At 41.1% G+C, this 25,548-nt stretch overlaps 1 protein-coding gene across 1 annotated transcript in view; it reads right to left on the bottom strand.

Moving 5' to 3' along the window:
• Positions 1 to 25,548, bottom strand: part of LOC122804788 (protein mono-ADP-ribosyltransferase PARP14-like) — a gene marked incomplete in the record, with an annotated part of 1,493,437 nt that overhangs the window by 969,704 nt on the left and 498,185 nt on the right. The window contains 1 exon segment of the mRNA XM_044074882.1: positions 8,700 to 8,762. Coding sequence (XP_043930817.1) covers positions 8,700 to 8,762 — 63 coding nt within the window.

The following is a 25,548-nucleotide window of genomic DNA, read 5'->3' as shown; positions in this document are numbered from 1 at the left end:
TTTTCTATAAATGCATGATTTGACCCCCTCCCCCTCCTTTGTATGGGTCACGTCTAAATAATTTACACTATCATATGTTATTTGATGGGTAAATTTTAGAAACGTCGTAGTAGTATGTATATATTGAATAAATTCCTCGATGTCACCTTCAGGGCCATTCCAAAAAATGCATATGTCATCAAGAAATCTACAATAATAATTCCAATTGCTGGAAAACGAACTATTCATGATAAACTTTTTCTCCCATACATACATAATAATGTCCGCGTAGGTTGGAGCACAATTTGCCCCCATGGAAACTCCCGATACCTGATGGAAGTATTCGCCGGCAAAATAAACAAAATTGTTCTTCAATACTAGCCCCAATAGCTCAGTAATAGCATGAACATCATTGTTACTTATCTGAGGGCACTCACATAAGGCCTCCTCCAACCACTCCAGACCTATGTCACTGGGAATAATGGAAAAGAGGTCAACCACATCAATGGTTAGAAATATTACTTCCTTCTCAAATAAATGGGATGTTACACTACGTAGGAATGCCCATGAATCCTTAAGGATGTATTCCTGTCTTCCCCATAATTCCTTAAGTTTCCAATCTACGTATTTAGAAATGTTATGCGTCTTGGATCCCTGAGCTGCTACAATGGGCCTCAAAGGTGGATCCAAAAGGTTCTTATGTATCTTCGGTATCCCGAATATCGAGGGCACCCTGGGGTCAGAATTGGAAAGGAAGGTATAGGTGTCAAATTCTATCACCTCCTGGTCAAACAAGTCTTGAATAGCCAAATCTATTTTATGATAGGACAAATTGATTTCATTAAGTGAAGCGGATGTATATTTATCATAATCATGCAAAATATCATACATCTTGGACTGGTACAAATGATTATCCATTATTACCGTCCCCCCACCTTTGTCCGGCTCCATAACCCTCAGAGTAGGATCCTTACCCAATTTTTCCAATAAAATTTTTTCATCCAGGGTTAAATTAGTTTCTAATCGATCTAAACCCAGTTCTTTTCTAAACCTGTTCTCAATCCTTTGTTCCAGGTTTTTGAGCTGTGGATGAAGTGGGGGATTAAAAGTACTGGATTTCCTTAGATGTAAACTAGGAGTCCCAGATACTGTTCCTAAAAGATTTTCCAAATTAAGCTTACGTATAAAAAGTTTCAAATCTAAAATAGCGTGAATCAAATTGCTACGCTTATTAGGCACAAATTTGAAGCCCTTCATAAATAATTGAAAACATGTATTGGTAACAGAAAAATCACTGTAATTGTAGATGTTGTATTTATCCTTGATGTGCAAAGAATACTGCCCTAAGGGAATAATGAACTGCTGCCCGCAGACTACCAATCCTGCCTCCTGTTTTTCTTCCATACTGGAGGAAACCCCCCACCCCCCCTCCGCTCCAGAGGGGCTCTGTCTAAAGGGGGAATATCATCAAATGGTTGTTGTCCCTGCTGGCATATACGCTCAGACCTACGTAAAACTGGCTCCCCTTCAATACAATCTTCCTGTATTTCCTCAAAAGGAAGTACCTCACCCCTGGATTCATCCATAACAACAGGTTTAGGACTGTTCTGCTGAAAGGGCTGTTCATTATTACTGTACAGCCTTTCTTGGCTTACAAGTACCAACCCCATCATTTTTACAAAACCAATATGAAAGTCCAATTCATTACATCTCAACTGGCATATTTACAGTTCCTCAAAAGAATATATTTGTATCTCCCTTCCTGCTTTTCATAGATTTCACAGATATTTTCCAAGACTATTTAGTTTTAGGACCATCTACACCTTTCCGGTACCTCCTCTCAGGCCTGGATCTCCTTCTCCAAGAAGGTCATGCAGCCAATCCCAGGATAAATTTACAGATGCAGGTCTCCAGTCTTCTAGGTTAAGTTAAAGTTAGATTACATTGCTTAGCATACATGGGAACTTTTAGAGGTTTGGGATGTACTGAGTTATACATCTGTCCCTCCACCATGTTTTATTTACCCATTGGTAAAGATTTAGGTCCCTTGTTCTAATATTGGTGGAGGCATTGCATTAAGAGATACAGGAGGTTCAGGACAATCATATTTGAACAATGTACAAGACATAGATCTCCCCTCAAAAGTCTACATGACACTGAAGAAAAGGTTTGAGCTTCCAGCCTCTGTTGATAGCTCAGGGACTTAAGGTCTATGATCATTTGGTTAATGAATAACCTTTGGTTATTAACCACAGGGGGTCTTTCTAATTGTTTAGCATGTTTAATGGCATACATCCCAAAGGGGGCACTGTAGTCAAAAACTGGTCTAATCAATGCTGAGTATAAGGGAGTGATTATCTCTTCAGACACTGGCCATTAGCTAGGTGAAATAAAAGGATTTCCTAACAATCATTTCACATAATGCTGAAAAGAGAAGGAATTATCAACTCAAGTTCCTAGGGCCCTGACTAACTGTAATCATGTCATGTGCTATATTTTCATTTTATAGTGGTGTGTTGTCTATACATAATGATCAGGGAGGAGTTGTCTACCAAACGTAGCACTACTGAATTTCCTGCCTGCACTTATTTTTAAAATAGTTTTTTTTATTAAAACTTGCATTTTATCTGTTTCTGGCCTAGCACTCAAGTGTGGGGTCATTTACTGCACTGTTCTAACTTGTTGATACTTGTGAACCTCTGCTTTCCTAAAAAAAAAATACAAAAAAACAAAAAAAAATCTTGCTTTTTTCCCCACTTTACTGAGATTTAAAAAAGTTCAGTTACAGATTTGCTGTTCTGAACTGTTTGTAAGTTTCTTGGAGGCCATTGTTTGCTTGGGCTAAAGGGAAGTCTCTGTGTTCATCAGTGGCAGTGGTAGACATTGAGCAGCCTGCCTGCCCCCTGTGGGAGTGGTCACTGCCTTGAAACTGTAGTTTTATTGGCCATTTTGGGTCAATTCCAAACTCCTTGATCTTCCTCTCTTAAAACTCGATTGCCTCGTGGTTTTGGCGTCTTTGTTGGTGAAGCACCCACCAAGAGGAGAAAATGCTGAGAGAAGAAAGGAGCCACTTTTGAGATTTTAAGTATTTTGCTTCAGATTATTTGTTAAGTTTTTCTGCATTGCCTCCTACTTTTGAGCATTTTCTGGCTTGTTAAACTTGATTTCTGTGTTAGTAACTATATTTAGAACACAACCTAGAGCTGATTACTGACTTTCCTGCCTGCACTTATTTTTAAAATAGTTTTTTTTCTTAAAACTTGCATTTTATCTGTCTCTGGCCTAGCACTCAAGTGTGGGGTCATTTACTGCACTGTTCTAACTTGTTGATACTTGTGAACCTCTGCTTTCCTTAAAAAAACAAAACAACACAAAAATCTTGCTTTTTCCCCACTTTTCTGAGATTTAAAAAAGTTCAGTTACAGATTTGCTGTTCTGAACTGTTTGTAAGTTTCTTGGAGGCCACTGTTTGCTTGGGCTAAAGGGAAGTCTCTGTGTTCATCAGTGGCAGTGATAAACATTGAGCAGCCTGCCTGCCCCTGTGGGAGTGGTTACTGCCTTGAAACTGTAGTTTTATTGGCCATTTTGGGTCAATTCCAAACTCCTTGATCTCCCTCTCTTAAAACCCTCTTTTGCGAGGTTTTGCACGTGGGCAGCGCCGCCTAAGTGGGTTTAAACTATTCTTGGCTTCACAAAGTCTGCTCTTCACTTTTTCCCTTAGAACTGCTCTATCTCTCAAATTAAACACTATATTCTCCTTCTAAGGCCCCTCACTGGTCCAAATAAGTAATCTTACAAGTTAGCACTAATAAACCATAAGCACTACTTACTCTTATACTCTCTACGATTACCTTGTCCCCTTATTGGTCCATTTTAATTCAGTTCCCTATATTACTCTAGCATGTCCAAAGGTCAGTCAATGGTTTCCTCTCCAGTCCAGCTGGTGAATCTGGGAATTTTGAGGCAATGTTACAACTGTCTCATGTACATGGACAACTCTCTCCTCCTCCAAACAGGTTCAAATATATGTGAGAGATGCAACCATATAGCCAAACTGGAGGCTGAGCTCTCTCATCTCAAAACTGGTGTAACCAGTCAGGAGGAGAAGGTAACCTCACACAACACAATTCCAGTATCACATAGTCCCACCACAACAGCGAACCAAACACAAACACAAAAGCATACTCAGAGGCTCTAAATAAAAATCTACCTAAGCAACAGAGACCTCCAAAGCAGACATCCAAGCAAACGCTACCCCAAAACAAAACACGTACAACACATAGCACACAAAGTCAGTGTGCCAAGCAGTCACAGCCCTTAAGGCTGAATAACACACCTGATACCCTTGTAATAGGTGACTCTTGTCAGACACACTGACGTCCCGCTCACCAGGCTGAATAAAGAGAAGGTCACAGTGAGCTGCCAGTCGGGTGCTAGGATCCGCCACATAACGCAAGCACTCAGGTCACTCCAAAGCAAATACAAATATGACTCAGTCATTGTACATGCTGGCGTGAATGACCTGAGACGTACCTCCCTCGACTACATGAAAAGAGACATAAAGGAGCTCTCTGATCATGTAGCCCAGGCCGGTATGACCCTGACCTTGAGCAGCATCTTACCCTCACCTAGAATGATGCCACAGTATAAAGACAAAATGATCGATTTTAACAATTGGCTAAAATTTTGGTGTCATTCAAAGGGGATCCAGTGTCTGTCAGCCTGGGATGACATGATAGACAAGCCACGTTGCTTCGCTAGGGACGGCTTGCACCTGTCACCCCTGGGCTTTTGGATATTGGCAAAGGCTCTTGCCACCCCCATAGTGCCTTTTTTAGGCAAGGCTCAAAAGTCAAACCCACCTCCATAGACAGCACAAGGAACAAGAAACTAAGGGTAATGCTGCTAAATGCCAGAAGTCTTAACCTCAAGATGCATGCACTCAAAGCTCTCCTCAGTATGGAGAACATCGATATCTGTGCAGTGACAGAAACCTGGTTCAAGGCTCCAGAGAGCACCCCAGCACTACCAGGTTATACCTCACATCATGCTTTTTGGCCCCAAAAACCCGGACCGAACCACAAAAGGAGGATGTTTCCATATTTATCAAGGATATCCACACCTCCAGGTTAGTGGCAGTGCACGAAGTATCGGAGACCATCCATGTGCAACTGACAGTAGGCAAGACTGCTTTTCAGTTTATAGCATCCTACAGACCACCCTCTCAAAGTCAGGAATCCCACTCGGCTTTCCTGAAAACACCAAGATCTCTCTGAACACCATTATATTGGGCGACTTCAACTACCCAAACATAGACTGGGAGCATTACTCAAGCCCCAGCACCTTAGCCCAAAGGTTCCTGGAATTTATAAACTCAAATGCTATGGAACAACTAGTCACCACTCCCACAAGAGGGGAAAACATACTAGACCTGATCATTACCAACATGGAGACTCTATGCTCCATACCAGAAGTATATCCCTCATTGGTAAGATCAGACCATAAATAAGTTTCACTGGATATCCACATCCCGACCCCACCCCCAGCCCAGAAAACTACAGTGAAAAACTTATCAAAAGTGAACTTCACACTTCTCAAAACTGAAGTGAAATCCTTCAAGGCCCCAGGGCCAGTGGAAACTACAGCCCAAACTGCAGAATCCTATATAAACGCATTCTACGGACATCTCCAGGAATGCATGGATCATGCTATCCCAAACAAAATCAAGACCCAATCATCCAAAGGCAGGCGTCCAGTCTGGTGGACCCCAGCCATAAATAAACTGTACAACAGAAGGAGGAAGCTACTACATGATAGAGCAAAATCCCTAAAAGGGAAGGCATCTCTGATCAGTACTAGCAAAAAATTACGATCCCTCATAAAATCCTCCAAGGCTTCGAGAGAAAAATTGCACATGACACTAAAGACAATCATAAAGCTTTTTTCAGTTATGTTAGGAACCTGGGATGCAACTCCCAGACTTGTTCTGAGTTGATTCTAAATGACAAAAAATACACTGAACCCACAGACATCGCCAATATCCTGGCAGACAGGTTCAGTGCAAACTTCTCCAGCCCCTCCCCCCCAAAAGAGCAAGTATCTATCCCGGCAGAGTGCAGCCTCCCAAACATCTCTGATGCTCAGGTGAAGGCTGCCCTTTCCAAATCAAAAAAACACTGCTTCCATGGGACCAGATGGCGTCCCAGGTTGCGTCCTACATGAACTCCAAGAAGAACTAATCCCTCAAGTAAAACTGCTGTACAATCTCAGCCTCACTACAGGATATGTGCCCAAAGAATGGCATACAGCAACAGTGGTCCCACTCCACAAAGGTGGCACCTCTGTGGACCCTGGAAACTATCGCCCCATAAGCCTGACTAGCCTAGTATGCAAGGCTATGGAGAGGATCATCATGGAACTCATAAACAAAGACATTGGGGACCTACAGACACTAGATCCTACCCAATTTGGCTTTGTCAAGGGCAGATCCTGCCTTTTGAACCTGGTCGACTTCTTCGAAACAGTCACCAAGGCCATAGATGAAGGGAAGGTAGTCCACACAGCCTATCTGGACCTCGCAAAGGCATTTGACAATACTCCACTCTGGCATTATAGATAAGCTATCCAGCCTAAATATAAACCCCTATGTCACAAGATGGGTCGCAAACTGGCTCAAAGACAGAACCCACAGAGTCAGAGTTGCTGGAGCCATGTCAGACTCAAAACCGGTCACAAGTGGCATCCCACAAGGTTCTGTCCTGGGACCTCTCTTGTTCGGTATTTACTTTTCTGAGGTACAGGCCAACGTGGGAGGACTATGGCTCACCAAGTTCGCAGATGACTGCAAACTGGGCGCCATAATCGACTCTCCAGCTGACACAAACATCCTTCAAAAAGGTCTCGCAGAGACTGATAATTGGTGCTAGAGCCATGGTCTAAAGCTAAATGCCAAAAAGTGTATAGTCATACCCTTTGGCAAAAACAATGTGCCCACAAATTACCACATAGGTGGTAACCCATTAAGTACAGAGAAAGTAATTAGGGATCTGGGGACCCAAGTTGATAGCAATCTATCCTTTGACAACCACATTGCCAAAGTGGTTAGAAAGACCTTCTACATAGCCCACCTCATCATGAAAGGATTCATATCTAGATTGAGAGGTAATCGTGCCCCTTTATTCATCCCTCATCAGGCCCATCATAGAATACAATGCCCCCTTTGGGATGTACCTTACCCAACACCTGCAGCAATTAGAAAGACCCCAAAAGTACCTCACCAGGAGGATCAAGGGACTCAAACAGATGCCATATGCTGCTTTGTTAAAAAAAACTCCAGCTCTACTCAGTTGCATACCGCCTACTTCGAGGCGATCTATGCCTGACATATAAAGCTATGTCCAACCCAGAATTAATGGACATGCTCCACCTCAGTAAATCTAAATCCCTTAGAGCCACGAGCTCGAGGGACTTGAAACTCAGCACAGAAATAAACAGAACATGCTGGAGGGACAGATTCATAACCCAGAGGCTCCCTTCGCCTATACATACATATACACACACACATTTGTGTGTGCATATATGTCTTAGCATATCACCAGTGTGTGTGTATCAGTGTACATTTTTTCATGATTTCTCCTCTACTCTTCCAAAATACAGAGATGACTGGGTAATTAAGTTGGTATCTCTTGCAACTCTGCAACTCACTGGACTATTTTGTAGACATACGTTATCCTGGGTTTGGGACCATAGGTTGTCAAGGAATACAGACTTCCCTTATATTGAACTTGTATTTCCTAACATTGACCCATCTTGTCTAATTTGTTCTCAGATATACACAAGTTCACAGATTTTTTTATGCCTCTTGCCACTTTATTTAATAAACATTATTTTCCTGGGTTCTTCTAAATTTTAACTATTGCAGGCACTAGCCAAGACCCCTTAATTTGTATATTACTGATGTACAAAATATAGTTACTAAATTTTCTATATCTTTGTTTTCCATTTTGTCATATGCTTAAGTACTATAATTTTATTTTAAGAACCATTCATCGGAAATATTGGTCCAAATTATTTTCTAAACTACTAGCTGCAAATATTAAGAAAGAGGAATTGTAAATAGTCTTACCAGACTAGTTATGCTTAACTGCTTCTCTGAGATGATTCTTTTTGTGTGTGTACTATATGAATGAACTGGACCAGGAAGCAGAATCGGATGCAAATGCCCTGACCTGTGCAATACAAGACGCTAGCTATAATAAGACAACTGACGTGAGGACTACATGATTTTTGCCTGGACTGAAATGTGATGACGTAATTAATACATTTCTATAAAGAAAATGATTGATTAACTATTCAATAGCTGTTCATTTTACTATTTCACTACTGCTTTCATTGATTAAAACGTGCTTTTGTAATGCAGAATAGAAAAATCTGTACAATTAATTAAATTTGTTACACCTTAACTCATTACACTTTTAAACATAATCAGTACTGCAGCATGCAGTTGCCCAAACTCAGAATCAATGGCTCAACATGGTTAAATAGATGTTTTGGTCATCAATAGAATTTTGTTTCAACTTTAAATCAGTTGTTCTATAAACACACTATTCTATAAAACACACTATTTTGTGTGTTATTATAGTGATTTAAAAGGACAAAATGTACATGAAAATTTACAGTTTTTGGCAATTGTTTCATGGAATGAAACTGGATTCGTTTACCTAGTGTTTTGCATTCGTCTTTCACAGAGCTCCCAGCTGCTTTGAGAATTGCTCCAGAAACACCTATAATTACAGGATGGTGGTATGAATAGGATAAAGAAATATGTATATTTCTTTTTGATTATTCTTTTGTGTATAGATCATCAAACTTAAAATGCATACTTTGACAAAAAGAATTACTGAACATATGAACCAAGACAACTACAGAATTAAGATGGATGCAGAAACTGGTATGATTTCAACAAATCAGTCTGTATTATAAACACACAGAAGCAAATTGTACAGCACCAACGAAATATTTGCTACAAAAAGTAAATCCTAAAATATATAATGGTTAAGTAATCCAGTATCCCTTATTTTTTGAATTTTTAATGAAATAATCTAGAACTAGTTGGCAACCATATAAAGCAGCATACCACAATTTGTAAATGAAATCAGTACTGAGTATAGTTGCAATGCTAAATTAGCAGTATACTATTAAAACAGATTTCAGAATGCAGGACAGTGCTTAGCTCTACGCACTCCTTTTGGTAATAATGCAAAAATGACAGCATCCATATAGCCACTGCTGACAGCCACATTATGGGCACTCTTGCATATGTTGGCACTAGTTATCTACTGTATGCTACAGAGAGAGAAACCAGCAAAAGTGATGCAGCTGCATTTGTGAGCACAAAGGAAAGTACGACTGTGTAAAATCTTACCATAACAGTAGATGTCCTTCTCTTCACTGTTACATTATTCTTCACAAAAGGGACTCCCTGTCAAAGGGAGCCTAACATCTGGCCAGTATACCAAAGCCTTAAGAATATACTGACATCATACGTCACACGTATGCTCCCTGAGCAGGGCATAGGGCATAAAGGTAATGTACTGATGTACATACATCAGAACTGAAAAGCCCCAGGAGGAACAAACATTCCTAGAAACTAGGAAGAACATGTGCATCCAGAAGGAGAAAAGGAAAAGAATTCCAGGCCGGAAAGAAATATAAGGCAGAGCAGAAGAGGGAGGTGGGAGGGAGCTAATAATGCAACAGTGAAGAGAAGGACATCTACTGTCATGGTAAGATTTTACACAACTGTACTATATCCTCCTGTATCATTGTTTCAGTATTCTTTACCAAAGGAAGGGTATAAAAGCTCAAGAGGAAACCTGGGAGGAAGAGGCCTCACAGCAACCTTCTAGAAACCTATGTAGGATAGCTCTGATCTGATAACATCCAACTTGTAATGCTTTGTGAAGTCCAACTAACAGCCTCAAGGATGGAATTAGTATCCAGTCTTTTAAAAAAAAAAAAAAAAAAAAAAAACACACCAGTGGAAGCAACATCTCTAGTAGAATAATCCATTACAGAGGTATAATGACATCTACCATGAAAGGAATAACAAAAAGAAATTGCCTTAGAGATCCAGGAGGATATGGTTTGGTTAGAGACAGCCAAAGCTAGAGATATGGAATGAAAGGAAACAAACAGTTGCTCAAATTTGCAAATGTCCTTAGTCTTATCCAAATAATAACTGAGCTGTCTATGCAAATTATAAGTCTAAAGAACATTCTCACTACAAGACTATGGAGATGGAATAAAGGAGTGCAAATTAATAGACTGATTAAGAGACAACTCATTACCACCTTGCGCATAACAGCAGGATTAGTACAAAGATAAACCATGTCCCTATGAAAAACTAAGAAAGGAAGAACAACCATAACAGCCTAGAATTCAGACACTCTTAGCTGAAATAAGGGCCAAAAGAAGAACAGTCTTCCAAGTACAATGCTGCAAGGAAGTTGAAATTATAGGCTCAAAAGGAGCTAACCCAGCATGGAGCAATTCACACAAATAAGACAGAACCAGTGGGATTCCCCAAAGAAAAGGGATCCAGGTTATGAGAAAGGCACCAGATATGAAATCTCCTCCATCTAGACAAATATGATTGCCTGGTAGTGACATTCCTGGCCTCCTGCAGAACCCTAAGCACATCTCAGAAAAAGGTGCCCAGAAGGAATCAAAACCCTATCACTCACAGCATCAGTTGAAGAGTGGACAAGTGAGGATTGGTCAGAGACCCTTTGTCTTATGTGAGAAGATCCACCCTATGAGGTAACTTGTAGTGACTGCCCCCTGGCTTGGTGAAGAAAAAGGGGTAACCAATGCTGTCTGGGCTTAAAGGGCGTCACCAACAAGATTTTGGGGGAGTGCTGCTTGATCTTGAGCAGGACTCTCAGAATCAAGAGGAAAGGGAAGGAAAGCATAGAGCACCATCCCCTAAGGAAAAGTGGGGTATCCACCTTTCAGGCCAGAGGACTTGGGGCACTGACATATAAAAGAGGAAGATGTCTGCTTGAAGGGGAGGCAAAAAGATCTACCTGTGGAGTACCCCACAGATGAACAACATTCAGAAACACATCTCTGTAAAACATCCATTCGTGAGCCTGTGTACTGGACCTGCTCAAAGAGTCTGCCAATATATGTTGCTCTGAAGCAATGTAGGAAGCCTGAATAAATCAGTCAACGTTGGACAGCTAAATCCCAGAGATGAAGAGCAGTTCTGCAGAGAAGGTAGGACCGTGCACCCCCCCCCCCCCCCGGTTTGTTGATGGTACTGTCTCTGAAAATTTTCAGAGACCCTGGAAGAAAATGGCAAGTCTTAAGAGCTAAAAGGAGCTCATCTCCTTTATGTTGATGTGATCTGACATCTGATGAGACCAGAAACCCTGGACCTTGAGGGAATTGAAGGAAGCTTCCCTACCCCCTGTCTGAGGCCTCCAAAAAAAACTTCCTGAAATGGGACTGGGGGTTGAAAAGGAAGTCCTGGGTTGAGAGAAAGTGGATAAATCCACCACTGAAGTTCATGTTTGCGGCATGAAAGGAACAAGAAATCCACTGTATAACAGTGGTGAAGCCACACTGACTTTAGGAATCACTATAGTATTCGCATATGGAGTCTGGCTAGAGGCAGCATAGGAATGGTGGAGGCCATGAATCCTAGAACCCTGAGAAAAGCCCTGACTGTGACTGAAGCCAGAGGAAGAAGAGACTGAAAACAGGTGATTAGACACAAAGCCTTGGGTGGAGGCAAGGATGCCAGCATGGGAACGGTCCGGATCCTCCCAAATGAAAAAAACATGATCTTGAAATGGAACCAGAACTGATTTCTGAAGCTTATGGTAAACCCCAGGCTATGTAAGTGACAAACCGTAAACTGGAGGTGCTGAAGCAAGACCTTGGGGTACAAAATCTGAATTTAGAGGTCATCCAGATAAGGAAAGATTTGAGCCCCTCTCATCCTGGAAAAGGCAGTGACAGCAATGAGGCATTTGGTGAATTCCCAAGACCAAAGGGCAAAGCAAAGAACTGAAAATGCAAGAAAGAAACAGAGAAACAAAAAATTCCTGAAGAGCGGATGAATGAGGATGTTATGATAGGCATCCTTGAAGTCCAGGGATGCTATGAAAGCCTGGGGAAAAGGAAAGGAACAGTATTTGAAGGAACAACTTATGAAAGGAAGGAACATTTAGAAAGGTGCTGAGCTGAGAAAGATCCAGAATGGGTCTCCAGGTGCCTTCCTTCCAGGGAAACAAACATCCTGGAATAAAACCATTTCCTTTCCTGGGCAGGGGGCACAACTTAAATGGTGCCCTGAGCCAAAAAGGCCCTGAAGCAGTTCTGGAAAGAAAGAAAGCTGTTCCTGAGGAGGTTGAGGGATTTCCACACCATGAAATATCTCTGGCGAATGATGGACAGAACCCAAGAGTTTTGCTAGGCCAATTACTCTTTGGCATCTACTTCTCAAATGTCAAAAACAATGTCAAAGGCCTCTGGCCAACCAAGTTTACAGATGACTGCAGGTTGTTAGTCAGTGAATCCCCCCACAAGAGCAGAACACCCTTCAGGAAGGTCTAATGCAGGTGCCAAAGCCATGGCTTAAAACTCAGTACCAAGAAATGCATTATAGTATATTTTGGGAAGTCTGCTACCACGAGCAACTACATCATCAATGTAACGCTCTTAAAAGTTGAATCAATGGTCAGGTATCTGGGAACTCATGTAGAGAGTAACCTAGCTTTCAACCAACGTGTCCAAGGTAGTAAGAAAATCCTTCTATGTTGCTCAATTTATAGGCAAGGGCATGGCATCTAGGTCCAGAGATCTTGTCATACCACTGCACTCAGCCTTCATTAGGACCATCACAGAGTATTAATGCCCCCTTTGGTATGTACCTGACCAGACCCAGCAATTGGAACATCCAGAAAGGCTCTTTATAAAAAGGATACAGGGAGAAAACAATATCCTACGTTGATTGCCTCAAAGCGTCATCTCTATACTTGGTATCATACAGACTTCTGAGAGGTGATCTTTGCCGGTCATACAAGACATCCCTGGACCCTGTTTTGATGAATCATTTGCCCATCTGCAAAACAAATAGCATCACAACTATTAGGTTAAAAGACTTAAATTTGCTTGGAACATAAATAGGATGTGTTTGAGAGAGATACGTTTCTCAGAGAATACCCATTTTCTGGAACAGGCTCCCCATACATGTAAAGATTTGTTCCCTATCCATATTTAAATACAACTTGGACTAATGGATGGGGGATCCAAAAAATTCTTGTAGTCTGGCTCATATGTATCTGATGGACAGGTGCTGTCTGTAAATCATCCCTATAATTCAAATATAAATCAAATTTGTGGGTCATATTTGGGTTGCCTGATTAGGCCTTTAAGCGCCCTAGTGGTTGTTAGCCTAGTATACACCTACATAACCCTTAAATTGGGAAGAGACAGGGAAAGATAAAGGGATAAGAGAACCTGGTTCAGGGAAAGGGGAAGAAAACAGTCAGATAAAACCTGTCTTGAAAAACAGGCTTCTGAGGAGGAATCTGAGTAGACTTAGCAGAGGGTACACACCTAGAGCTCTTCTTACCTTTAAGAAGGATGGCAAGGCTGTCTGCATACAAACATAGACTTGGATGGATAATTCCTTTAGGGCATATAAGGAGACATAAAATATGATTCCATTCCTGCAAATCCTTGCCTTTACCCTGGAGGGACTTAAAGGCTCAGCAGCAGCAGAACCAAAAAGGTTTTTATTACCAAGAGAAGCATTCAGCAATTTAGCCTTAATAGCAGCATATAAGAAATGGATTCAAAGCCAAGAATAGTGTCTCAAAACAGAACCAAATGCATCAGCCCCATAGGAAATATCAGCTTCATCATAACTCATGGCGAGCCACTTGACAGGTGAAACCCAGTAGAGAAAAGGCCAAGACTTTCCCTTCTGAATTAGGGAGGCCAGAGATTGCCTGAGAAGCTTGAAAAAGAAGAGTTAAAACATATCTGGTCATAGATGTCTGATAAATAACAGCCTAAAAGGACAGGGTGGTAGCAGTATATATACCTTTTTGCCTAAATGTTAGATAGTCCTTGTCCGAAGGAGTAATTTAGTAGCTGGCAAAAGTTTAGAAGGCTTGTCAGAACAGACAAACTACAGAAGGATCAACAGAAATACATTTGTACAAGAACTTAAAATCATCAGGCACCTTGTAAAATCTATTGGGTTTCTTAGAGACTGGAGGTTGAGAATCAGGGGCAACAGAGGCTGCTGAAAAGGTATCTAGAAGGCCAGCCAAGACTGTGGTACAGCAGACTGTTTACTACACTAGATTTGGAGGAATTCATAATACCTCTTTTGACCATCACAAAACTGAGAACAGTCCCATTTTAAATATTTATTCATGCAAGAAATAGTGTCTCCAAAGGACAGTTCTTCTAAGGGAGAATCTGGACTAATAGAATCTTCCTCTTCAGTTGCATAAATCCAAGGGAGAAAGGGATTTGAAAAGAATATGCCAAAGACTTTTCCCCAGAATCCAAATCCTCTTCAGAGGACTTCTGCTCTCTGGGTCTCTTAAGGGGAGTAGAAGACCAAGGAGAAGCAGGCACATTTTTATACTTTTACTTCATAAAATATATATGGGAAGCACTGCAAAAGTGGCCCAGGTGGAAGGAATGATGAACCTTGCTGCCCTTCAGTTCAGAGACTACCTGTCAAAGTAAAGGATATTGTGTACAAATTTCTACAAAGACTGTGGAAGTGGAAGGTCCCATTCAGTATCAGATTGCCTGTAGCAGACTCCTCCAAATATAAACAGTAAAATCACATGAGGACGGACCTCCAAGGTACTAGAGTGCTTCTAGTTTTATGAGCATATCCGTGATTCTGTTTTTTTTAATGAAACTACCTCTATTTACAACATCACTTCACACTGCACATTCCATGTGAACAGTACACTTCCATTTCCCCTAATGGCAGACAACCTTTCCATTTACCTATTCTATTACCACTACACATCAGTCTCTAGCCAATATCAGTCATTACAATCAATTCAAGCAGAAAAGTCACACTGTTTATTGTTTGATCTATTCAGCTTATTTTGTTACATCGAGTTTGCAATTAATCTGGCCTACGTTAAACTATCTTCCTTCCTTCCTTCGCTTCAGTTGGCTCCTTCTCTTGTGTGTTATCTTTGCCTTTCAAAGTCACCCTTTACCTTGGTTCAGTTCCCTGTACCTCCCACTAACATCTCTCTCTTTGCCATCCTCAATAACATTTCTTTAGTTAAACCACCTTTCTTTACTTATTTCCTTTATCTTTCCTTAAACATTTTCCTTTTCCCTTCCTAAATATTTAGAAAGAACACACCCTCCCTACCAGACTTCCCTATATCACAACCACTTCTATCATCTTTTCCATTGTCGTCTTAAATTCCTGATTCCCATTTCCTCATTTTCTATCCTATTTGATGCATTATTCGGTTTGTTCATTCCATCTCAGGTGGTGTACATTTCCATATCTTGTTTTTTTTTTTTTTTTTTTTTTTTTTTTTGTTACAGTCAAAACATGTCCTACTAAATCTATTTTCTTCCTCTATTCCTGATGAATATCCCAACATGAATAACTTTACTGAAATTGTTCCTACTACCTGAAATACTTACTCCATTAATCTTTTTATTTGTATCTAAATCCTATCAGTCTCTTACATTCCCAAAATATGGGCCTCTATGTACTTCTTTCCTCTTCACATCTCCAATGCAATCCTTCCATATTTGGGAATATCTTCAATAATCTGTTATAAACGTATATATGGAGGCATATCCATGCAAACATTTTAAACTTGTTTGCCTTTATAGCCTCGTTAGACAACCTCTTATTATTGCATTCCTCTACATTATATGCTCTGCTCTAACAGTTTTTCCTTTTTCTTCCCACTCCTATTACTCCTGACATTGTTCTCCTTTCTTGTCTTCTTACTTCCAAAACTTGTATAAATTCTGGAGTTCCCTCCCCCTTCTCTAGTGTAGTTTAAAACCTCTTCCACATATTTGGCAGTACATGTGTAACTCCACCTCCAGATTTCCCTCAAGCAAGTATTCCTATCAGGACTTGGACCAATAACTCATGTCATCTAGCCTATCTCCTCCTCCATCCCACTGTCTATTTGATCCGACCCTACATTTCCTCTCCAGTTGGTATAATCATATCTTTCCACTTGTTGCCTTCTGGCCTGTTTTTCTGTCGTCTAAACCTAAGAGTTTCTTTGGTACATTCAATTACTATGCCCTTCTTTGGTACTTCTAACGCAGTCTCTATTACAGCCTGTCTGTCCCTCCAGTTTTTCTCGTAATCCCATATAATTTCTTTCCAAATTCATTTATAATTAACATCGACTGTTCTTAGCACGTTTGCTATTGGACATCCTCAACAATACATCTTTTAATTCTGTGATCCCTGGTCCACTTTCCATTTTTGCTCCTATCAGAGCCTCCCATAATACCTTTGGTCTTCTTCCTTCCCAAATAAACTCATATAACAGCTGATTAACGTTTTTTAATATTTCAATATTTTCTATGGTGGCCATTTCCAGAACACCTGACCTGGACAACTAAACCATGGAATTATTTACATTTGAATCACCTGTACTTTATGATTCATTTCTGTTGTGATGCCCTATTTTTGCAGCTAGATCTTTATTTTAGAATAAGCTTGCTCATACATTCTCTTTATCCTAGCGTCTAACTCTTCTTTAACCTCATCACTAAATATTTAATTTCATCCTTCCACATTGCATTATTTTTACTTCTACACCATTTCTCATCTTATGCCTTTACCTCCAATGCTAGAGTCTTCTCTGTTTACATTGTAGCCTGACTTCTTCCCAAAAGCTTCCAGTACATCCCCAAACTTCTTTGAATCCTCCTTTGGCTTGCATAGTGTTAATACACTATCAGCATGCAGAGAATTCGACTTTCCCCACTGGTTTTTATTGCTAAATGCAATTTACTTAAATATTAGTGCAAACAATAAGCAACAGTAATGGCAAGAGAAGGGGCATGTCAGCAGAGGAGTATGGAAAGCTGACAAGGAGCCAGCTGGTGGAGATGTGCCAGGCTAGGGGACTATTGCATGGAAACCTGACTAAGGCAGACCTAATTGCATCCTTGGTTACAGCTGCATCAGAAAACAGCATCCAGGAGGACAATCAGACTGGCAGTGGAGTAACAATATCCTCTGAGAATGGACAGCTCAACCTTTCTGCGAAGGACTTAAAAATCCAACTGCAGCTAAAGAGACTTGAGTTGGAGGCCAGGCATTTGGAGATAGAAGCCAAAGAAAAGGAGCGTCTGAGGAGACATGAGAGGGAAATGCTGACTCTTCACCAGAGTCATGGAGGTAATGGGGAAGGGAGTAACTGGACCCCAGAAGCACAACAGGTCAGTAAATGTCTTCCACAATTTAAAGAGGGGGATAATTTTGATAGTTTCATTCATATGTTTGAGAGGGTATGCAAACAGTTAGTGTTGACCAAAGGCTCTGGGTATGGTTCCTGACTCCCTTACTCCATGGGAAAGCTGTAATGTTTTTGTCAAAAATGTCTGACGTGGTCTTTTTTGATTATACTGCTGTAAAAAATGTCTTTTAGAATGTTTTAAGCCGACACCTGAAATGTATAGGAAAATGTTTCGTGAGCATAGATGCAAGGCAGATGAAAGTGTGTGTGAATATGTTGCTGAACTGAGCACTTATTTTCATAGCTGGTTGAGTGGATTTCAGGTCACCACTTTTGAAGGGCTGGCAGAACTTTTGGTGAAGGAACAAGCCCTTAGCACTTTGTCTAAGGACATGAGGATCTCGTTAGCTGATAGACAATGTGCTACTTCAGATGATTTGGGGAAGAAGGGAGACCTACACCCGGCAAGCAGGGCAGCCCTGCACAGGTAGGGGACCCCCAGTACTGTTCATGGGTCTAAAGGAACCCATGGTGGGCAGCACAGACTGCCCCAACAGAATCTGCCAGTAGCAGGGGAAGCCACGAGGCCAGATACACATCCAGGAGATAGGATTAAATGTTTTGAATGCAACCAGTGGGGCCATGTGGCATACAGGTGTCCACAGAGGCAAGGTGTGGAACCAAAGGTGAGGGAGCCAGTAAGTGGGAAAGACAAAATGCCAACAGTAGGTTGTCTTGAGACAACAGGGGTACTAAACTACCATCCTGCAGATGTCCTGAGAGGGAAGGATTTGGATGAGACAGTACCATGTGCTTATGCAGTTACACATGGTCAGGCTAGGAGACAAGCATATGGGTCTGGGTAGCCTGGGGGAGACACAGACTGCATACTAGCAGCCAGGACTGGTGAGGTGGTTACTTCAGGGAATGAGCTACGCTGTAGCAGTGAGACTGAAGGTGAGCCATCTGCTTGTGGGTACTGATGTTCCCTTGGACAGGGTAACTGCAAAGGCAGAGGTGAGTACTAGTACCCAGGCTGACAGTGAGGCACCACTGTCAGAGGATGCCAGACGTCCTGTAGAAGGGGAGCTAGGAAGGGTTATAAGTAGAGGGTTGAGACAGGCTCAGCTCTCAGACCCTACATTGCAAGGCCTGAGGCAGGTAGCTAGGGAGACCTCTGATTCTCAAGGAAAGGAGGAATCTGTATACTGGGACAAAGGGTTACTATACAGAGATTGGACCCCTGATGGAGGGCTAGAAGGTGAGAGATTGCAGCAGTTTGTAGTGCCTAGAGCCTACCCATCTGGCGCTTCTAGCCACAGCCCATGATATTCCCTTTGCAGGTCATACGAGCATAAAACGTACAAAGAGGCATATTAAGCAGAACTTCTATTGGCCTGGAATTTCCAGAGATGTAACAGGGTACTGCAGGACCTGTGAGCAGTGCCAAAAGGCAGAAAAGGTGAGAGCTCCTTTGATGCATTTGCCTGTAATTGAGGAGCCATTTCAGAGGGTAGCTATGGATTTTGTGGGTCCTCTGAGTACCCCAAGTTCCACAGGGAAAAAGTACATCCTGCTGGTAGTGGATTATGCTACATGATACCCTCAGGTGGTGGCTTTGTCCTCCATTGAGGCAGAGAAGGTGGCAAATGCTTTGTTAGAGATTTTCAGCAGGGTGGGTTTCCCAAAAGAAATAGTGTCCGACAGGGGTGCCAATTTCATGTCAGACCTACCAGCTTGTCTGTGGAAGTCCTGTGGGGTGGAGCACATGAAGACCACCCCCTACCATCCCCAGACTAATGGTCTTGTTGAGAGGTTAAACTTTACAATCAAGTCCATGCTACGGGCATTTGCAGATCAGTTTAAGAGGGAGTGGGACAAATAGTTGCCCCATCTGCGGTTTGCTTACAGAGAGATTCCCCAGGAATCCACAGGTTTTTCACCCTTTGAGTTGCTATATGGGCATAGGGTAAGGGAACCTCTATATTTAATTTGAGGTAGTGGGAAGGTGAATGTGAGACTCACAAGGAGTCTGTTGTGGCATACATCCTAAACCTCAGGACAAGGCTCAGGGAACTCATGGGCTTCGTCCAGGAGAACCTGGCAGAAGCCCAACAGAAAAAGGTGTGGTATGATAGGAATCCTCGAGCTAGACAGTATGCTGTGGGGCGGCAGGTAATGGTTCTCATTCCTGTCAAATCACACAAAACGAGCCAGCACAAGGTTAAAGGCAAGCAGGAAACCATCTTATATTGTGGCAAAATAAAACAAAGCATTGAAAACCAGTTTCGGCCTGAACAATAGCCTTCTTCAGTGCAGGGAGGTGTTGGGCAGATTACAGAGGGCAGGGTTGACCATTAAGCCAAGCAAATGTCAGGTGGGTATTGCGGAGGTCTCCTACCTAGGACAGAGGGGGGAGTGGTAAGATAAGGCCGGAACCTGCCAAAGTGAAAGCCATTCAGGCATGGCCTGCATCTGCTACTAAAAAGGAGGTAAGGGCATTTTTAGGGAGAGCAGGGTACTACAGAAAGTTCATCCCCAGTTATAGTACCATAGCTACACCCCTCACAGACCTGACAAGGAAGAACAGGCCAGATAATGTAGTGTGGACCCCAGCATGTGAGCAGGCAATCCAGAAGCTTAAAGAAGCTTTCGGAGGACCCCCTGTGTTAGCCAGTCCAAATTACAGCAAAGAATATGTTGTGCAAGTGGATGCTTCAAACCATGGGGTGGGGGCTCTACTTAGCCAGATTTCTTCAGAGGGGGAAGAGCAACCAGTGGTTTATCTCAGTCGTAGGCTCCAACCCAGGGAGGAATGCTATGCAGCTGTAGAAAAGGAATGTCTAGCCACAGTGTGGGCACTGCAGAAACTTCAACCTAATCTGTATGGAAGAAAACTCACTGTAATGACATATCAAAACCCTCTAACATGGTTAAACAGAGCCTGTCAGCAAAATGCCAAGTTGCCAAGATGGAGCCTGGGGTTGCAAGCATATGATATATCAGTGCAGCACCACAGTGGGATTAGCAATTCCAATGCAGACTGGCTCTCAAGACAGGGAATAGGGTAAGGTATACTCAGATCTGACCCTCTTAAGCAGAGTTTCTCAAGGGTCACTTGAAAAACTATCTTGAGTTCTCCAGGGGGGTAGAGATGTGAAGACTGGGTAGAGATGGGTGAAGGCTGACAGCCTAGCCAAATAGAATTTGATACATAATTTTGGCATTTGTAAACATAAATATAAAATACAGGCTTTTTTCTTAAATGAAAGAAAATACTGTAAAATGTTGAACTTCAAGACTGTAGCAACATTGCAATCTTATGTAAGGAAAACTAAGTCAAGAATTTCACAACTGTTCTTTGAAATTAAAACTATGTCTTGTATGTTCTTTGATCTCCAGAGCTCAGAGCCATTTGGTCTGGGCTAGCACATTCTTACTATCGTTTTAACTTAAGGAATAATTACTAGAGTGTGCATATGAAAGGTCTTTTATTGTTGTAGCTTCCTGAGCAGGTGTTAGCTTGCTAAATAATGTAGCCTGTTGGCCTGGGAACCCCAGGCTAAGTGTCTAAAGTGATGTACTCTGGGAGGGCCCAGCAGAAATGTTTGTTAGTGATTTTAAAAACTATTGCTCAGGGAGAGACTGTAAGCATTTATGACTTGATATCCAACTCATCAGCACTGCCTTATGTTCTGTATGTAAGTAGTATTTCAGCACTGTGATTTTTTTAGGATTAGCTAGAAACTACAAAAGATTAGTCTAAGTGTTTTTCTGTTATGTCAGAACTGTACTACTGAATTATTTTAAGTTTGTGTGATCTCTGAACTCTTGAATGGCACTGTGGTGTAGTAGTATTATCTTGTGTTTTTAGTATTTATTATTAAATATTTATAAACCCTTTTCAACTGTGGCTGGTTTATGTAGAGATAAATTAAGCTCTAGAGTACATTGCATACTTATAAGTGATCCTGTACTAAGCCCCTCCAATAAGCCTTGATTGCTTAGTTACACTACTACTGGATAATAATATTGCACAGTAATAATTGGACACCCTTTTAAGGGCCTTTGGGTAGCTGATAATTATTAGCTGGTGGTGACAGGAATTACAGTACAGTCTGGGTATATGGGCAAAGCTGGAGAATCTGTGTCAGCCTTTCCCAGGAGTGTCTGTGAAGTTGTCTGAATACTTAACTCAAAGTTTGTGTGAGTCAGCTACTTGGGCAGGGACACGAAGCACTGGCTTGACAGAGAGGGTACTCGAGGTTTTAGCTTGCCAGCTAGGCTGAGATCTGGACCCTATAGCTGTGGCAGTGGGGAGTCTTGTTGGGGACCTGGGGAGCAATGGAACGACCAGCCCCTGACTGACTGTGATCTCTGTGTGCTCTTAAGGCAAATTGCACTTTACTGTGTGCATTTGTTATCCTTTCTCCTATATGAAACGCCCTCTCTGGTGTTAGTGGCGAGGATTGAGGCTCCTTGATTGCTGGGCCAGGGCAGGGGTGTCACACTTACCTTTATGTCATCCCACTAAGTGTTATTTCTATCTTCTTTCTCCATTTTTCTCATTATTGACTGTTCAAGTCTTTCTCTGTCCTTGTCCCTCTTTAATAATAACCACAGGCAGGTGCAGTGTATAACATTGTGCCCTCACAGTAAGGGGTTCTCCAGTTCGATTCTTGGCTGGGGTGCCTACTGTGTGGAGTCCGCATGTCCTCCCTGCATTCACGTGGGTTTCCTCCCACATTCCAAAGACTTGCTTATGGAGCGTTTCTCCCCATACCTTCCCTGAAAATAGGCTTAGTCCTAGTCTGACTTTCCCGGTCAACAACTGTTAAATAAATAATAAATAAAATAAATATGTTGGCAGCCTACAGTGCCTACCCAACTTTCTTTCAATTTCTACCTGCACCTCCATCTTTAAAGCTGCATGATCAGAGAACAGTATTGGCTTTACCTTTACTTTTTACCTTATGGTCATGTTCTATATTCATAAATCCTTTCTATTCTGGGCCACATTCTGTATTTATGTGAAGAAATATACAACTCCTTTTGTCCTGTTCTCCCTTTCATGCTACATATCTGCCCACCCTATGCACTTTGTGAAATCTCTCAGAAATTTTCCATAAGTCAATTTTCTTTTCCATGGGCCTTCGCTAACACATCATCTCTCTGTCATAAATTTCAATAGTCCTAGAACTAGATATAACCCCTTTTGAAACTTAATCTCTGCTAATATTTTTAACTCTGACTTTCACTCCTGGTGGAACATAAATACATGCTAATTATAGTTACCCCCCACCACTCAATCCTTTATTTCAGCACATCTCCCTTTCCTATCTTTTAAGCTTTGTTATTTTTAGTGGTGGCATTTTTTTAACAAATACTATCCCCTCTTCCTTTTTGTGCCCCAGTAGGAGCTTACTCCTACTTTCATACCTCTTCCTCTTGACCTGTTATGTTCTTCTCGATTCAAATGCATCTCTGCATCACCAGAATATTTACTTTGATGTTTTTATGTTTAAAATTCTCCATTTCTTAACTTTGCTTCCCAATCCATTTACATTTCAAGCTGTTATTTTAGGTTTATGTCCCATCTTTTGTTTTCCTGCATTTCCTTCCATGTTTTGGTTACTTCCCTGTTATGACCCCTTTTCTTATTTTCTCTTTTTTTCTATTATCCCCACAACTTTTCCTTTCTGCCCCTTTAGACACCCATATTTCCCCTTACTATATTATACAGACACACACATTTTATATATATTTGTGTGTGTGTGTGTGTGTGTGTGTGTGTGTGTGTGTGTGTGTGTGTGTGTATATATATATATATATATATATATATATATATATATATATATATATATATATATATATATATATATATATAGGTATACTTAGACCCATCGTAATCACATTTAACCAAATCTCACTTACCTGATCCCAGTTCTTAGAAACTTCAGTAATCCAAAAGCATGGACTGCTGAAATCCTTTTCCTGTGAAAGGAACCACTGGCCACCATGAGAAAAAAACTACACAGACCATATACAGACATACAAACAGACCAAAACTAGCATCTCCCCAACCAGCACTACATTGCTTACTTACCTACATCTCTGTCAATCATGACAATGCGTAACCCGCATTTGAGGTATTCATTGTCTTCATCTTTCCTGTTCTCCTCACACTTCAATGTATTCATCTTTAATCCACCCTCTTTCTTCTTAATTTACAATTTTGTTTAATGCTTATTTTTTCCCTTTCTCTCAGCTACCTTCTTTTCTTTCACCATCCTACTCTCCCAGTTATGAAATGTCAACATGTTTAATTCCTTCTCTGCTTCTCTGTGTCATTCAACCAGTCTTCATTTATCCTGATCCCTCTCATCAGAGCTTCCTTCTCCCCATTTCCACCTGCCCTTATATTTCCCCTTCCATGTACCTCCTTTTGCTGCTGTGTTAAGCCGCTTCACTGGTTTTTAATCCATTCATTATTAAACATCTACCATTCTCCTCTCCTTTTGGATCATTCTTGTTATTGATATTCTTATAAAAACGGTTCCTCCGTAGTCTGATGTGCTAAATGTGCATTTCATGGCTCCTTATCCACCTTCCAATTCTACTATCTTCTAGTTGCTGTCATACCTATTTACCACCGAGTGTGAGCTTATGTAACACTCTGTTTGGCTTTGTCTTTGGGGGTTGATTCACACTTGCGATTTGGCTATCAGAATTCTGCACTGACCTCTCTTACAAATGAGCAACCCCTATACTAATTTAACTCCTACTTTATACTCTTTCAAAGAATTTTATTGGCCACTGCCTATTCTCTATCATTAATTCTTAATCCTCTCCATCTCTTCCCATCAGTTCTAATGAGCTGTAAATACTTTATCTGTTTCACCTGTTCTTAACTCTGATGCTTTGAATGGATTTTTTCTTATTCCTCATCTACATTCCCTTTCTACTCCTTGTTTTCATATACTTTATTTGCTACTGCACACATACTCTTATGCTGAGAAGTGTTGGTCTTTTTCTGCCCAGAGTCATGCTTGCTGTGCAACTCTGTATAGCAATCAGTCTGACTAATGGACTATTTTGGCCAATTCTCTCTTCCCTTGTTTCATCTAATCTCCTACTGTTCCTCCCCACCCTTCGTTCCTATACTTCAGGGGGTCCCAAGGATTATATATACATATATATATATATATATATATATATATATATATATATATATATATATATAGGCTAACTGCCCTTTTGTTTCATTTCATTTAAAGCCTAGCCACCACCCCCATCACCCTGTTCCTTGCAAGTGAGTTTATCACAACCTCTCATCTTCCACCCTCTCTAACTTTTGTTTCTCAGTGTGTGCGTTTATAGCAGCAATGTTTTCCAGTCCTTTTAATCTTAACTAAAACAGGCATTTATCCATCTCATATATGTCTGTTCTAATCTACACTTCATTGCCCTCAGTAATGCTAGACACTTGCTTATGTCATTACATTTCTTCTTCTCCAGACATCCTCTTTCACTGCAATTCTATACTTTCACTTTATCAGTAACTTTAGCAGTAGACTGCATCTGCCAGCCCAACACTTTTCTCCCTGTGCAGATTAATGTCACATCCACATCTTGAACATAGCCAAACAATGGCCAGTATCCTTATTTATATCAATGTGAAGCATATGTCCTTTCTTTGTTATACAGCTTAATAAGGAAAAACACATTAAAGAGATAAAGGACAATTAGGAACATGCCTATCTGTATAGATTTTCACAGAATGTCCAGATTTTTGCCTCATATTTTTCAACTATTTGTCATAAAATCTGTTATTCTGAAAAATCACTGAGGACTGAAACTGATAAATGATGCACATTTAAGTTTCAGACTTCATGCCCTTTAGAAAATGCAAGCTAATGCAAGTCCTGTAATTCTATCGTCTTCATAAGTTTGTAAGAGCAATATTTAAAAATTGTCCTTATTTGTGGCTTTTCCTCCCATTATTTTTGGCCTTGTCTAGAATTTATTAGAGGTTGAGAGGTATGATTAGAAATGTCTG

The sequence above is a fragment of the Protopterus annectens genome, chromosome 6.part0 (assembly GCF_019279795.1).
Source record: "Protopterus annectens isolate FY-2018-M chromosome 6.part0, PAN1.0, whole genome shotgun sequence".
NCBI lineage: Eukaryota > Metazoa > Chordata > Ceratodontiformes > Protopteridae > Protopterus > Protopterus annectens.
Note: the sequence above shows the minus strand (reverse complement) of the source record. Positions and strands in the feature narration are given on the sequence as shown.